Source organism: Haemorhous mexicanus, chromosome 3, assembly GCF_027477595.1.
Source record: "Haemorhous mexicanus isolate bHaeMex1 chromosome 3, bHaeMex1.pri, whole genome shotgun sequence".
Classification (NCBI taxonomy): Eukaryota; Metazoa; Chordata; class Aves; order Passeriformes; family Fringillidae; genus Haemorhous; species Haemorhous mexicanus.
The window spans coordinates 9,915,327-9,929,756 of NC_082343.1; the positions used below are offsets into that span (position 1 = coordinate 9,915,327).

The 14,430-nt window shown below is 43.1% G+C and overlaps 1 protein-coding gene across 1 annotated transcript in view; it reads right to left on the bottom strand.

Annotated features, from left to right (window-relative positions):
• Nucleotides 1–1,115: 1,115 nt before the first annotated feature.
• Nucleotides 1,116–14,430, bottom strand: part of SYNDIG1 (synapse differentiation inducing 1) — a 50,210-nt gene continuing 36,895 nt past the window's right edge. Inside the window, exon 4 of the mRNA XM_059840789.1 lies at nucleotides 1,116–2,915. Coding sequence (XP_059696772.1) covers nucleotides 2,757–2,915 — 159 coding nt within the window. The 3' untranslated portion in view covers nucleotides 1,116–2,756. The remainder of the gene's footprint in view (nucleotides 2,916–14,430) is intronic.

Below are 14,430 nucleotides of genomic sequence, written 5' to 3' on the forward strand. Positions count from 1 at the left end.
TTAAGAAGACACAGGTGCCTGTTCAGCTCCTCAGTGACCCCCAGCTCAGACAATCAGCAAACTGCACCCCTACTAAGGCACAAAAGCAATCACTGGGAGCTTTGTCCCCACTCCCATCTGCTGTGAGGCCCAGGTCCACCTCCCCAGCATGCAAACCCCCTTTAGCTTCCTTGCTCATCACCCTGGGCTGCCATTCCAAGTGCCAGCTCCATGTCACACCGTGGGTTGCTTCAGGATGTGGAGCACAAGAACATCAACTTTCAGCCAGGTGATGTTTCCAGGAGTGCTCCTGCTATGCAGATCTTTCACACAGTGCTGCTGTTCCTGCTTGCTGTTCACTGGGGGGTCCTGGGGACATGGAAAGCTGAATCCCTGTGTTTGGAATGCTATTTTTAAAGCTGGGGGCAAGGGCCCCTGTGGTATTTTTAGGGCTGCCCTTGTGGAAGAATTTTTCCTAGCTCTGGAACTGGCTTTTGCCTCTCAGGTTAATATTCAGCCAGCACAATCACCAAAGATGATAAGGCACAGTCCTCAACCATAAGATTGGTTTTAAAATTACATTACTATTGTTGTTGTTAGGCTTGCGTAATGACCTTACAGTACCTGTATTTGCTTTCTAATTTTTTTTAACTCCATGTATACTTCAAATCAAGGCTAGGAAATACTAGTTCCTTCTCCTTTAAGGGAATAATCAGTGTTTTTTTATTCAATACCACGTACTCCAAAGCTCAGGCTTTATGAGAAAAACTGAAAAATTTCCCACAAATCATGCATAATGCATATGCAGAATGGACTGGGAGTACATTGCCAGTCTCCAGGCTTAGCTTGTAGCCCAACAATTTGCCATCTAATGTGGATGGAATCCCTCTCTGTGGCAGGGGGGTTAAGTCTAAACAATTTATGAGCTCCCATCCCACTGAAATAATTCTGTATTTCTGTGAATTCAATGCCAAAAAACCTGTCAGTGACTACAACAGGCTTTTGAGTCCAGGGTCAGCATGAGATGGTGCATACAAGCACCTCTCAAGGTAGCTGGACTGGGTGCCCTGGGCCAAGTTTCACTCAGTCTGAAGCTTCACATCCACCCCAAAAAAAAGTGTCACACAAAGCACCAGTAGCTGTATACCATGTGTTTTAATAAACTGTATAGCTACCAGAAAAATAGGATTGCATGTGTTTGTTCTCCCCACCCAAAACAAAAGAAGTCAAACTCAAACCAAAATAATGGAAACCTAAAACAAGAGGAAAAAACTGTCCCAGAGCAAAGATGACACACACAATACAGAGTAGGAGGAAAACATCTTTGATGACATCCTTGTTCAAAGAAACCATGTCTGTAAAACACGAGGCAGTTGAATAATAAAATGATCATTGATTTGATTGGTTTTCCCCTCTGTGTGTGTATATATATATATATATATATATGTATATGTAGCTACATATATATGCCTATGCTGTTACACCCTGGGATGGGACAAAATGGTTAGACAAAAAAAATAGTTGAATGCAGGGAAATCTGTAAGACAAAAAACCAGTTGAGTGTGGGGAGCAATAAAGAAGAAAATAAATGTATCATTTCAGTCAGTGAAGGAAAGACAAGGTTCAATTCCCCTACAATTTACCACTGCTCTGCTTATCGGGGAACAGACTTGTCTCTCCATGGCTATGCCGTGTCCCTGATGCACAGCTGAGCTGTGAGCTTCTGATCTGAGTGGTATTCACTGGTCTGTGTATGAGCAGGACCCCAGAAATGTATGAAGCATTCCTTTCTCTGGTTAATTCCCATGCTTTACCATGATTTTTTTTTTTAATTAAAAACTTATTAGTATTTCAGTTTGCTTTTTTCCCCAGGTTTCTTGCACTGACTGCTGTGCAGATCTCCACAGCAAGGTGGAGCAGCCCAGATGAGCAATAATGCCACAGTAAAGTGCTGTTATCACAATGTGACAGGATGGAGGAATTAATTTTACAACGGGTCTCACGTTACTTCAGAATTGTACTCTGTCTGCAGAGCCGAGTCATGCAGTTGTAACCTCAGCTCTTCCTCACTGAGTGGGCCTGTGGGGCACACCTTAATCTGAAATCAAGGAAAGGAAGTAAAAATGTTTTTAATTTCCTTTTCTCCTTCCATGGAAACCTACCCCAAACAAGAAGAGTAGGCAATACCACTCTACCTGGAGGTGTCTGATTCACTCTTAGGCAAATGAGTCCTGCATTCAAAAGACAGAACAAGCCATGTTCTTCCTCTTGTTTTTATATTGCTCTTTCAGAGAACCAGTCGCTGTCCGTGCTTTCCCAGATCTCAGTGCCGTGCTTAACGAGCAAATTAAGCACAAGCTCATGCTGGCTGCAAAGTTCAGGTGACCAAGAGGGTAATAAGAGAACAGCTCAGTTTGCCAGATGCTTGTAAACACCATATTGAAAAGAAGGCAAAGGCAAAACACCCTTCTCCACACTTCCCCCGTTTTCCTTCCTTTTATTTTTTTCTTCTTTTCATTCTTTGTATCTCTTTTGCTCTTTCTTTCCCTTTTTTGTACAGGGGTTGATGAAGATAAGCAAGACTTGTGCATCACAAATGGTGGAACTCCCCCCAGCCCCTCCAGCTTCCCACCCTACAACAATGCACAAGCCCACCTCATCCAGTACCTGCCCCCAGAAAGTGTTTGTCTGTTTTTGGAAAACCGCTCAGTCTGATGTGCTGGGGACTCCTGCAGTGCAGGAGCTGGCTTGGCTGGCTCTTCCCCCTTTCCTGAGGCTCATAGATGGTTGTTTTTTGACAGGTAGGCAATAAGAGCCACAGCTACCCCGACGTAGATGCCAGTTCCGATTGTGATGGACAGGACAGCCAGGAAGAGAGCTCGCCGGGAGCTGGAGCTTGCGTGGTGGAAATCCCCCTTGGCCACTGCTTTGTTTGTCTGCAAGAGATGCAACAACAACACCACCAGATATTTATTTGTTTGTTTTACCTGGTGAAATAAAGGTGTAACTCCAATTTCTTGGCTGAAACAGGATCCTGGGATGTGACAGGTTAAACTGGTGGGCAGTCAGACATTTTTTAGTCAAATGAGGTCATTTGCACAATTGAGACGATGATGGGTGCTGGGTAACCAGCAGCATCTCAAAGGAGAGTGTCATTTTTACAGACCCTGGTGTGGTATCAAGCAGGGACACCAGTAAGAGATCTGTCAGCTACAAGACAGGTCTTGTATAAGCAAATGAGCTCTTTAAGTTTCAAGAGAGTCTTTGCTCCCTCATTACAACGAGTGAGGAATCCCCAATGCTTTAATTGCATGTCCCCACAAATGATCCATCTGCTGGGACACTTTCTTCTTCAGAGTCATCTACTACTCTATTTTTGTCTTTGTTTTTTGGGGTTTTTTGGGGGGTTTTTGGGTTTGTTTTTTGTTTGTTTGTTTGTTTGGTGTTTTTTTATTTTATGTTTTCACTCCTCAGACCAATCTGCAGCAGCCAAATGACAAGCTTCCACACATTAAAAAAAAAAAAACCCAAAAAACTCTTTGGCCCTTCTGTCAATGACTTTATTAGGAGAACTGTCCCTTCTCATTCATCAACCTAATTTTTTAAGCATAATGCTTTATGAATATTTCAGGCAGAAACAATATCAAACAATACAGGCGAGGCTGCAGGCTGGAGGGAGCTGTTTCAAAGCAGCAAGATAGAAATAACACAGGTTTACACACCTGCTGTCATGCCTTTTGGTTTAGGTGGGAAAGGCATCCTACTCACTCTGCAATGCCTCTCAGCAGGGTAGGTAACCAAAGATTTCATGATCTTCTTGTCTGGAACCACCAAAGACTCAAAAGAAGATTATTTTTTTAAAAATGCCAGGACCTTTTGGGATCATGTTAGGGTTTCTTAAAAGTGTTGGCAAGGAAAGCAGAGAAAGCTTTAGAAAGAACTGGTCCTTCAGCTCTCCTCAGAGACTTTCCTCATGCACCTGCTGCCCACCACAGAACCAGTCTGGATCTGGAAGGTTCCTGTTTACTGGGGCTGGATTGAGATAAATGCCCAGCAATGAACATAACAGAACTTTTGGATAAACCGAGGTTCGACCTCCCAAAATGAAGGGAAAATTAAAAAATGACAGAACATTTTCAAATTGGCATTTCTGAAATGTCACTTTCTGTAACGTAAAAATCTGCAACATTTGGGTTGACCTCTTTTAAATGAAACTTTGTAAATTTTTAAACCAGCATTTCTTCACCTAAAAATAGATGGGAAGTCAAAGCGAAAAGAAACCATTAGTCAAAATGTCAAATAATCTGAAAACTTGACAGTATATCTTGATTGCTTCAATAGAAGAGGTTGGATTTACCAAAAAAAAAAAAAAAATAGTTGAAAGACCTAAAAAGATTCAGAAGGTTGATTTTTCAAATACTAGTAGCCGTTTCTTGATAGGATCTTCAGTGTAGCAACAACCCTGCTGAAAAAGAACAAGGTTTTTTCCCTTGATGAACCCTTTGAGGACAGCCCTGACCTTTGTGAAAGGATTGGATCTATGGTGAAAAACCATTTTTTTGTTAAAATGTTCACCCAGCCAAAACCAGATATCTTGTATTAGTCATGTGCTGCCATGAAGTTTTTGAATTATGCAGCTCCAGACATTATGATAAAAAAGTGATTTTGCTTGGAGAACACGCCCGCGCCTTCACAGAAATTCTAGTTTCCAACAAATTACCTAATCTGAGTGCATTTTTTTCCTCTTAACTGAATGTATATTTTGTAATTTAGGAGAATTAAATTCCCTCCTATATGGAATTTTAGCTGTAGACTCCATTGGTAAGGGCATGTGGGAAGGACAATCTTATAGTTCTCCTTTATTCCGGTAAAAAATATTTACATTGAGATGAAGAAACCAACCACACAGAAACCTGCTTTTGTCTGTGAAAGAGTAATCTGAAGGAATTTGCTTAGTAATAAGAAAATTCTTTGATGCTGTTTCCTAATTAGCAAAACCCTCACACTACTACTTTATATGAAAATGACAGCATTTCCGCAGGTTTAAGCCAAAAGGATCTGAAAATACTAAAATACTTACCAAACAAAATGCAACTAAGGCCAAAAGTGATAGTTTAGTGTCTAGCAAATAATGAACAGTTTTTCTTGATTTTCCTTTTTTTTTTTTTTTCCTTTTAAACAGGGATCAGCTTTTTGGTGGTTTTGATCACTTTGAGAAAGTCCCTTGGATTTGGGATGAATCCAACCATCCCTTTTCATACCTGACACAGAGCAATTACATCCTGCTGAGTTTTCCATGAGAGATGTCTGTGTTTCAGCAAAATCCATGAGGTCAAGAAGTGTCTTGTGTAGATCAGAGAGCCAAATCACACCCAGCTTTTCCATTGTTTTTCCAGCAACATCTGTTTCAGAGAACAGTGTAGCCAGGACTGGTGCAAGAATGCACCAAATGCTCCACCAACAAGAGTTTAATTCACTACAGACTCATCAAGCTACACCAGGTGTCTCAACCTTTTCTAATGCATTTGAAAGTTGCTGCAAAACTTATTGTTCTCCCTGAACAAAATTGTGTTATCTGTGGAGTTTTACAGTACTTCTGTCCACTCACTTCTTCCCTTCCCTGGCAAGGCTGTGGCTGGCAGACAGATGATGGATATAACAATTTAAAGAAGCTTTTGGATAGGAGCAGGGGGCACAGGCTGTGATGAAGGTTGGGTGCCACAAGGCTGAAAACAAGGATTGTTGCAAATACCAGCCACCAATCAATCTCCTCTTTAGAGGCTTAGAAAGTAAGCCAGAAAAGTAAGGAGGGGTGGGGGAAGAAGGGGTAAGGAGATCTAAAAGTATTATCTTCTTTTTTTAAACTAAAATAATGAATGTCTTTTTAAGAAACACTTTCAAGGAACTTCCCTGGAGGTTCAAGTTGAGCTTCTGCAGAGGAGATTCAGGGTGTCTCTGGGCTGCAGGTTTTACAGGCCTAGAGAAGATGAATAATGTACCTCCAAGCTGCAAGGCTAAAACATTCTGCTGCATCCCACAGTGACTCATATATCATGCTCTCAAAATACCTCCTGGTACGCAGTATCTGCAAACAAGAAACACACTGATCACAATCATTAATCCTGCCTCTTCTCCCCGAGGCTGGACAGCAGGATTGGCTCCATGCAGGAGCAGAAGAGATTATCCTGACCCCTTTGGTCAGATGGTGAAAGGATTTCTTTTCTTTTCACTTCATGGGAACAAAGAGCCAGAAAGGTCAAGGATGCACAGGCTCCATGCAGCCACTAGCCAGATTCTGAGTTTTACTTCTTCAAGTGGCATACAAAACAAAAAAAAAAAAAAAACAAAAAAAAAAAAAAAAAGGCACAGAATGAGGAGTAGCTCACACAGATGATGCTTCTGCTTCTGTATCCTCTATCTTTCTTCTAGTCAAACACTCTGTCTCCTCTTTTTAACTTGCCTAAACTTGTACTTCTGCTGATCTCCAGTTTTTGGACAGTAATTCCACCTTCAGGCTTACACCACTTATTTCCACTGATGGTGAAAAAAAAACTTCAATGTCTTTGCTAAAGACATGGATGGGTAAAGGGTGAAGTCAGGATCTGGCTCTGGACCTTGACAATGCCAGCAGGGAGGTGCCAGTCAGCTGGGGAAAGCATGGGGCTGACAGACACTCAGCACAGGGACTGGGACATGGCAGGATGGGTTTCAGTCCTGAGGAGAGCATCAAAGGGTCTGTGCAGTCCAACCAAACAGCTCCACAGGCAGAAATTATGAACGAAATAAACGACAAATTGTTCTTTGCTCTGCCAGGTACTTGGAAATTCCATTATGCCCACGGTATAATGGAAAGTTCAGCTGGGGGGGCGAAGAGCTCTTCCAGAAGTTTCTGTAATTTCAGCTGGAAGGATGGCTCAGGGAATGGACATGAGTCTCAAACAGACCTTCTCCATCTGGAACTTACTAAGGAAACAATGGACAGTGGGTGTCACCTGAAGTGCAGGTAGTTCCAAACAGCTCCAAACAGTTTAAGTCCCTCTGTAGTTGAATCTGACCTTTCTTCATCCAGCCTTTAAAGTGGCATTTCCTGCATTGTGAGCACCTCCTTCTTTCCCCTGCAATGCCATGTTAACTTCCAGCCTTTACAATTTCCTGCCAAGCTCCTGAACAGTGATGTGGCAGGTGAAAAGCACTGGCCTGAGAAATGGTACTCCTACTGCCACCAAATTAAATGATGCTGAGTTGGTAGAAGGAGATACACTGGGAGCAATATTTATCTCAGGAAATCCATGAAAAGTTCAAGAGACTAGAATGGGAGTGGGGGGATGAGGGTCTAAATGAAGACCAGCATGAGACTGTCTCTTTTTCATGTTCAGCTTTCATAAAATCTGTGTTTCAGCCATTGCACCATTTTGGTATCAAAGAATTCTGCTGGAGTTTGAAAATATGGCACAGGCAAAGACACGATTCAGCCCCTGGCTGGTGTTGCCTGTGGCATTTGATTGTGTCTCTGAGTAGAGATAAAACTACAAATGTTGGGAACAGCAGGAATAAAAGACCTGAATGAGCAGAATGCAGAGAGATGTTTTTAGACAAGCTCCACAGCAGCAGCTGTTCATTTGATTGCACTGGAGAGAATGAGACCTCAGCCTGAGACACAAAGGCAGTTCTCTTTTTCCTGGCATACACAGGAATTTAGATGTTTATGGCAAAGAAGATGATTTTGCCCTTCCACTTTGCTTCTAGCCCTCAAACAGATGTTTTGTGATGAAGGAGAAGAAAATTTGCAAAAGATGACAGGTGGGAAGCCCAGTTTATCCATAAAAATTCAACAACTTACAAGTCCTTGCTGTTGAACAAAGTTTTGCAAGGTGTTATTCACAATCTGCTGATACACAAATGTACCTGGAGAAAGTCTCCTCTCCATTTCACAGGGAAAGGCAGGGCTTTTAGAACCCTGTGATGACTTTGTTAGGGCCCTGCTGAGAGCCCTGCTAGAGGGAGGTTCAGGGAAAAGCTGCATTCATCTCTTTGTACCTCTAATTTGTTATGTAAGGTTGGTGTAGAGAACACATTCTCTTTGTCCTGATCCAAACCTGCTGCTCCTCCCTGCAGTATGTCCACAGTACCAAAGGAGAGGGAACCTGCCCTGTGTGGGGTTTTTTGTTTGTTTGGTTGGTTTTGTTTGTTTGTTAAGTTTTTGGTTTTGTGGGGTTTTTTGGTGGTTTGTTTGTTTTTTTGTTTTTTGTTTTCTTTTTTTTTTCTTTTTCCTGTGGTTCCTTCTCTCTGTCTCTGGTCCTCTTCCTCATTTGTGATGTCAGTGTGTGCTTCACATTCATAACAATGTCTCTTTCCCCCAGCATGAGTCACACAGCACGGGAAAGGGTGGGGGATGCTGCTCAGTGCTGCCAGAGAAGATCTCAGTCCTCAATCCTCACCTCCCACCCTTGGAACAGGCAAGAATGATGGGAGTTTCTGCCTTGGGCACCCTGAGCCGCATTTTGGGGGGGAACAAGGGAAAGACAACAGGCAAAGTTTTAAAACTGTCTCTGGGGCAGTTTCTCCTCCTGAGATGAAGAGATTTGATCAGAGAATTAGTTCATCAATTTCCTCAGCCACAGGTGTCCCTCCAGAGCTGAAACTAAATCTCTGGGAATTATAAAGTCCCCTGGCATATTAATGGCTTTTGAGATAAGACTAAGAACTCTGGAGGTAAGATTCACTCATTTGTTGACCACAGAAGCTTTCCCAGCTACTTTTTTTGGTGTTGCAACCACCCATGACTTCCCTGTGGGTATTCTGTGTCACTCTGTTTATCTGCTCCCAGTTTCATGCGTTGAGCACTTTCAGAGCAGCACTTTCTGCACTGTTATTGGCAGAACCTGGTTTCCTTGGGAGAGTTTGGTTTTTGTTTTTTAACCCCACCAGTGATATGGGATTGTCCCTGGAGGGCTGTTCCTGGGAGGTCCTGCCAGAGCAGCCTGCAAAGGCTGTGGTTCCAGTGGTCCTCACCGATGTGGTTTCATTTTTCTGGGAAGGAGATCCCCCCCGAGCTATCTCCTGGGAAACATTTTGTAATTCAATATCTTAACTGAAAGGGTAAGAAGTTATCAGGCACTGGGGACTCTGCAGCACCTGACAGTGAATGGGAGGTAACTTATCCATCTTCCCTTCTGTTTACCTTGTGTGAACTCAGCTTTTCAAAAGAGTCACCAAAGATTGAATGATGAAGATTATCTCTTTCATAGGAAAGCTTTGTTTCCCTTTCCATTCCTCTACTTTCTCAAAGTTCTCAAGAAACCCTAACAATAGGGGAAAAAAACCCCAATTTTTTTTAAATTTTCTTGCATTACATTTTTGTTTTCTTTAAAACTTAATCCTCTTTTCTCCTTTTCTCCTGGAGACACAGCACAAGTGATGCAACTGGCTTTAGCAGGCAGGCACAAGGAGCTTCATGACCAGAGGGGTGATTAACAGGGAACAAGAACCATACTCCATGGATTGTGTTGAGTGGGATATGAGGAAAAATGCCTGACAATAAAATATTGAGAAAAAGTTGGTTCTTGTGTTCCCAGCACTGTTAATCCATCAGAAAAAATAATTCTAAGGGTAAGGAGAGCCGCAGGCTGTGAGTGTTTTAACCATCTCTTCACTAGGCCAGAATGTTTAGTCAATTTGCTTTATAACTGGAGAGAGCACCAGCTAATTAGGAGCCTGATGATCCTGCAGCACTCTTTTCAGGCAAACAACTTCAGCAGGGACACATCCCACCTAGGCTCCTGTCTGAATTAACTTTAGCAGGCTGCATTCAACCTCCCTGTGGCCAGGTGTAAGGACAGAACACAGTTCCCTGTCTCCCAGCACTGTCAAGGCCACAGAAGGAACTTGCCCTAAGATAAGTCACCACGGTGGCAACTTGAAATAAGCACAGGTGGCAGAAATTTGTCACAGAAAGGTGCTAAGTCCAGGCCTGAGGGTGTGTCTGATTAGGACAAAACTTCCCTTTGTGGCATGATGTCAGCAAGGAAGAAACTGCTGGTGCACACATCACCCTGAAGGATGGGAATGGCATCTGTGCTCTGTGGATACACAGAACTTGGGCTGCACAAAGGTGGAATCCCCAAAAAAACTCTCTGGGGCCTCCCCCACTGCCAAGAAGGCTGAAGAAGGACCAACAGGAAGCTTCTGGATCCACAGGTGATGATTACTTTTTGCTTGATCTCTCTCACCCCATCATCTTTTCTATTTCTTTCTATCTCTCTGCCTCACATTTACTATTAATTAAAATCTGTTTTGTTGACTTTGGCATGTGGCATTATCTGCACATTAACTCAAGCAGGGGCATCTCTCACCCACTGGATCATAACACTTGGAAAAGCTGGAAACTTTCTCCAAAGGTCTGAGACCAAATTATCCTTTGGATACCATGGAAGAGTTAATGTTTTTTCAAAGTGGCTACAAAATGGGGCTCAAAATCACATTGTTTCTGAGCCTGCAAGATCCTTTAGAGATAGATCTGTGTCTTTTACCCACTTCTGCTGGAAAAATCCTGCAAGGAAAGGTGGAGCCTTCAGCAAACTCAGGCTTCTCCAACATATGTGGATTCCACTAAACTTCTATTTTAACATCAATTAGAGGGAAATCTAACTAATTCACAGGGTCACTAGGATACAGAAACTATCTACACAGAATATTTGCTGGTTTAATTGTATGGCTTTAAGATGCAAATCAGTTTGCACTGAGCTCTTGGTGTCAGCCAGCTCTGCCATACATCACTCTGCAGGGTATGAACAAGGCTCTTTTTCCTTGCAGAGAAAGACTTTGGTTTTGAAAAGATGCAAGGAGCTTTACTAATGTGTGTCAAGAAGAAAGTGACTCAGTGAATCTGGATCTGGTGTTGGAAGGATGCAATTGACATAGCAGGAAACACTGAAGATAGATGGTGATAAGGAGGAGACAGATAAGTAGCAGGAAGCCCTAAATTCAACCTCAGAAAACTCCTGGTGGTCTGAAGTCCCCAGGGCAAGCAGGAAGTGCCAAGCTTGGCACCACAAAGCCCAGTCCACAAAAAAAGTAGGATCCCAGGAGCTTCAGTTCCTTCTGTTCATATCCACAGCCATTCCCTAGCAGAGCAGCACCTGCCTGCTCTCACAGTCAGCATTTTCCTGCCTCCTGACTTTGGCTCCCGGCCAGACAGCAGCAGCAAACACAGCTGAGTGTCTGGAAATCCGGGTTCCAGGTGTCTCCATGCTCTGGGATTCCTCCTGAGCAGCGACAGAAAACAGCCCTGGACAAAACTGTCTCTTTCTTGCAGACACTTAGGTGGTTGAGTTTTTTATTATTTCAAAAATTTAATGTGTTATCTTTCTCTTCTGATTGAAATTATTAACGTTTCCTTCCCATATAAAACAAAATGTCTGGATTTTGTCAATTAATTTAATTGCATTAAAAAAACTGTGACATTCCAGAAGAAAAAAACACAGAAGAAAAGTTTTAAAAGTTCTAGAGGAGAAGAAAAGAAGAAGAGGAAGATCTTATAATAATTTTTTTAATGTCTAACCCTATTGAAGATTAATCAGAGATAAAGGCAAGGAGCTGAGATGAAAATTTTCATTTCTTTCTGACCAAAAGCAGAAAACACTGTAAAAAAATATGTTGAACACAAATGTATGTCATCAGGATTCTTTTATAATTATGGAAATTAAGTTTAGGAGTTTCTATACATAATTTTGAACTATTTTTTGCTGCTACTGAGCTTTTCTGTGTGTTTATTTATATATATATATATATATATATATATATATACACACACATTAACTAAACCTTGTAGATGAAAAGTTTCTTTCCAGTTGGAAAAAAGCATTCCTTTCGTTCTGCTTGAAAATGTATTGATAAGGTATGATCATTTTAAAAAAACATTTTAGGACACCTTCTGATACAATAAATTTCTCAAAGAAACTCTTTTCTGAAATGCTATATATATATATATATATATATATATGCACACAAAGTCTTAACAAATCAACAAGTTTTTGGTGCATAAATTCCTATTTGGGTGTTTAAGCATTCCATTTTTAATTGCTTTTCAGTAGTCAACACATTGTTTTTTCTGCATAAATGTGATCCTTCTGAGGAATCAACTCCTCTTGTTAAGGCTGGGAGGTTTAAGTGAATAAACTCCTGGGAAGAGATGTTCTGGAGCTAGGGGATATTTTGTCTCTGCTGCTGACTGCAGACTTGAGGATGTACTTTGGAAAACACAGAGCTGAGAAGGGAGACACTAAAGAAATTACTCCTGTCCAGGATGCTCATTCTGTGGGGGAGACCTGGTAATTGCACTACTTAGTGTGATCACTGCAGCACAAAGAAAATACCTGGCATTCTTCCTGCCTAGCCTCCACAACAATCCTTGGATGAGGAAAGAAAGAATTAGGAGAAAAAAAATGTTCTGTAAAAGCGGCGCCATACCCAGACACCCATCAGCACCTTCCAGTGCCAGCAGTGCTGGCTGCAGAAACTGGAGCACGTGTTCTGGAATCCCTGGGCTCAGCTCTGTACTCAGCACAGGAAGACTCAACAAGATCCCATTTCTCACAATGGGAAAACTTCACCAGCTGACCTGGAGCAATTCCCTGCCATGCGTCACCACCGCCGTTGGCATGGAAATGGAAGGTCTAACCTTGAGTGAAGCTGTCAGCACCCTGAAATTACTGCTCTGCCTTTTCTGTGACTCAGCAACTGCAAGACAAGAACTCCATGTTCTCCAGCAGAAACACATCCCAGAGTTGTCATGCCAGCAGATACCAGCCCCTAATCCCTTGTAAACAAAAGCCCTCCCTCCTACAACTGCAGCACTCAGAGGCTCTGCTGGGTCTCAATGGGCAGGGTTTGCACCAGTGTGGGGGTCATTCAAGATTTATCTCTTCCCCCACAAAAGGGCTGAGTTGTAGGTGTGCAGAAGACAGCCAGGTGTGCAGCTGCAAGGAGCCCAGTAGCACCAGAGCCAGCCAGGAAGGCTTTGCTCATCCTTCCACTGCACAGGGAGCAGGGCAGAAAGCTGGTGATAAATCAGGGCAGTTCTCCAGAAACGAGGCTGCTGAAGAGTGAGTCACCTGCCCAAGCACAAAGAACAGCTTCTCCCAACAGTTTGTCTGCCTGCAGCACAGGGAGAGCAGAGAGACCCCCCCCTCAAGTGCAGGGCAATAAGAAAAAGAGTAAATGAGGGAACCCTGCAGGTCTTGTAGCACAGAGCTGCTGGTTTAAGTTCCATGATTTCATGAACATCTTTCTAATGTGCCTCCATTGTGCCTCAGTCAGCTTCTATTCTTGACCTCAGGAAGAAAGCAAACTGCCTTGAGGAATGGATCTCCAAGGATCCTCTAACTCCGGTGCTCTTTTTGTCCAGCACCTCAGCAATGCCTGCTGTAACCCCCTCATGATATTGTTTTCTCCATGCAGCCTTGCTCCCTGAATCTCCTGTTGCTGTACTTAGAGAAAGGAGCAGGATGAAGTAGTTCTGCAGCACTTCCTACGTTGGCACTCTGGGACCACTTCATTTTTGTTTTCCAGGGCCCCAAGTCAGAATATTTGCTGCTTTGATCATTGCTGGTGGAAGAGAGAAGCCACCCCAGGGGTCTCTTCTCCCTTTAACAAACTGCTCCACAGGAGCAGGGTTTTTCCTCAGTGGAAACCCATTAGCAGACAAACATAAGTCCTCATTGCCCAACAGGGAGGGCAGAGATTGCTAACAAGGATTTTTCTTCGTGCCTCTCAGTAGTCATCAACAACCTGTTCAAATTTTTTAATATAAAATTATTCCAGTGTATACAAACAAAACCATGAAGTCTGCTTATTTTCTCCTTCCCTCTCATTCTTTTGCATACATATAGGAAGTGTCTCCTCATCTGTGATTTAATTGGCCTGACTGTTTTTGCCAAAAGAAATGAATAACAGGAATCAAGAGCTCTGCTCTCCAGCCTCTTGGCTCGTCTAGCAGCAGGTGGGTCAAGCCTGAGCAGCAGCTGCTGCAGCTCCCTGTGTGCAGGGCTGTCTGTCTGTGTCCCTGCCTGCACATCCTGCACGGAGGGGATGGCTGGGGAGAGGCAGGAATGCACAAACACATTCCCTGCAGGAGCAGCCCATCCATATGGTGTGCTGTGTGAGGAGGGATGAAAGCCTGGGCAGGACACCCTGGCTGAGCAGAGGGCTCATCCTGGCAGGTGCAAAGCTCAGCAATCAGTGCAGGCTCATCCTCATGGTGAAAGGGTTTTGCTTCTTGTTATCCCATCCCTTTCTTTTAAGGTGTGGGGAGCAGGGTGTACTACCCTGGGCACCTGGCAGGATGGCAGCATCTAGGAAGGAAATATCCTTCCACATGGAAGTGCCTTTATTTGGGCTGTCTCATGTCCAAGATCACTCCATCACGTACAGGCAGGAAGAGGAATGCTTCAA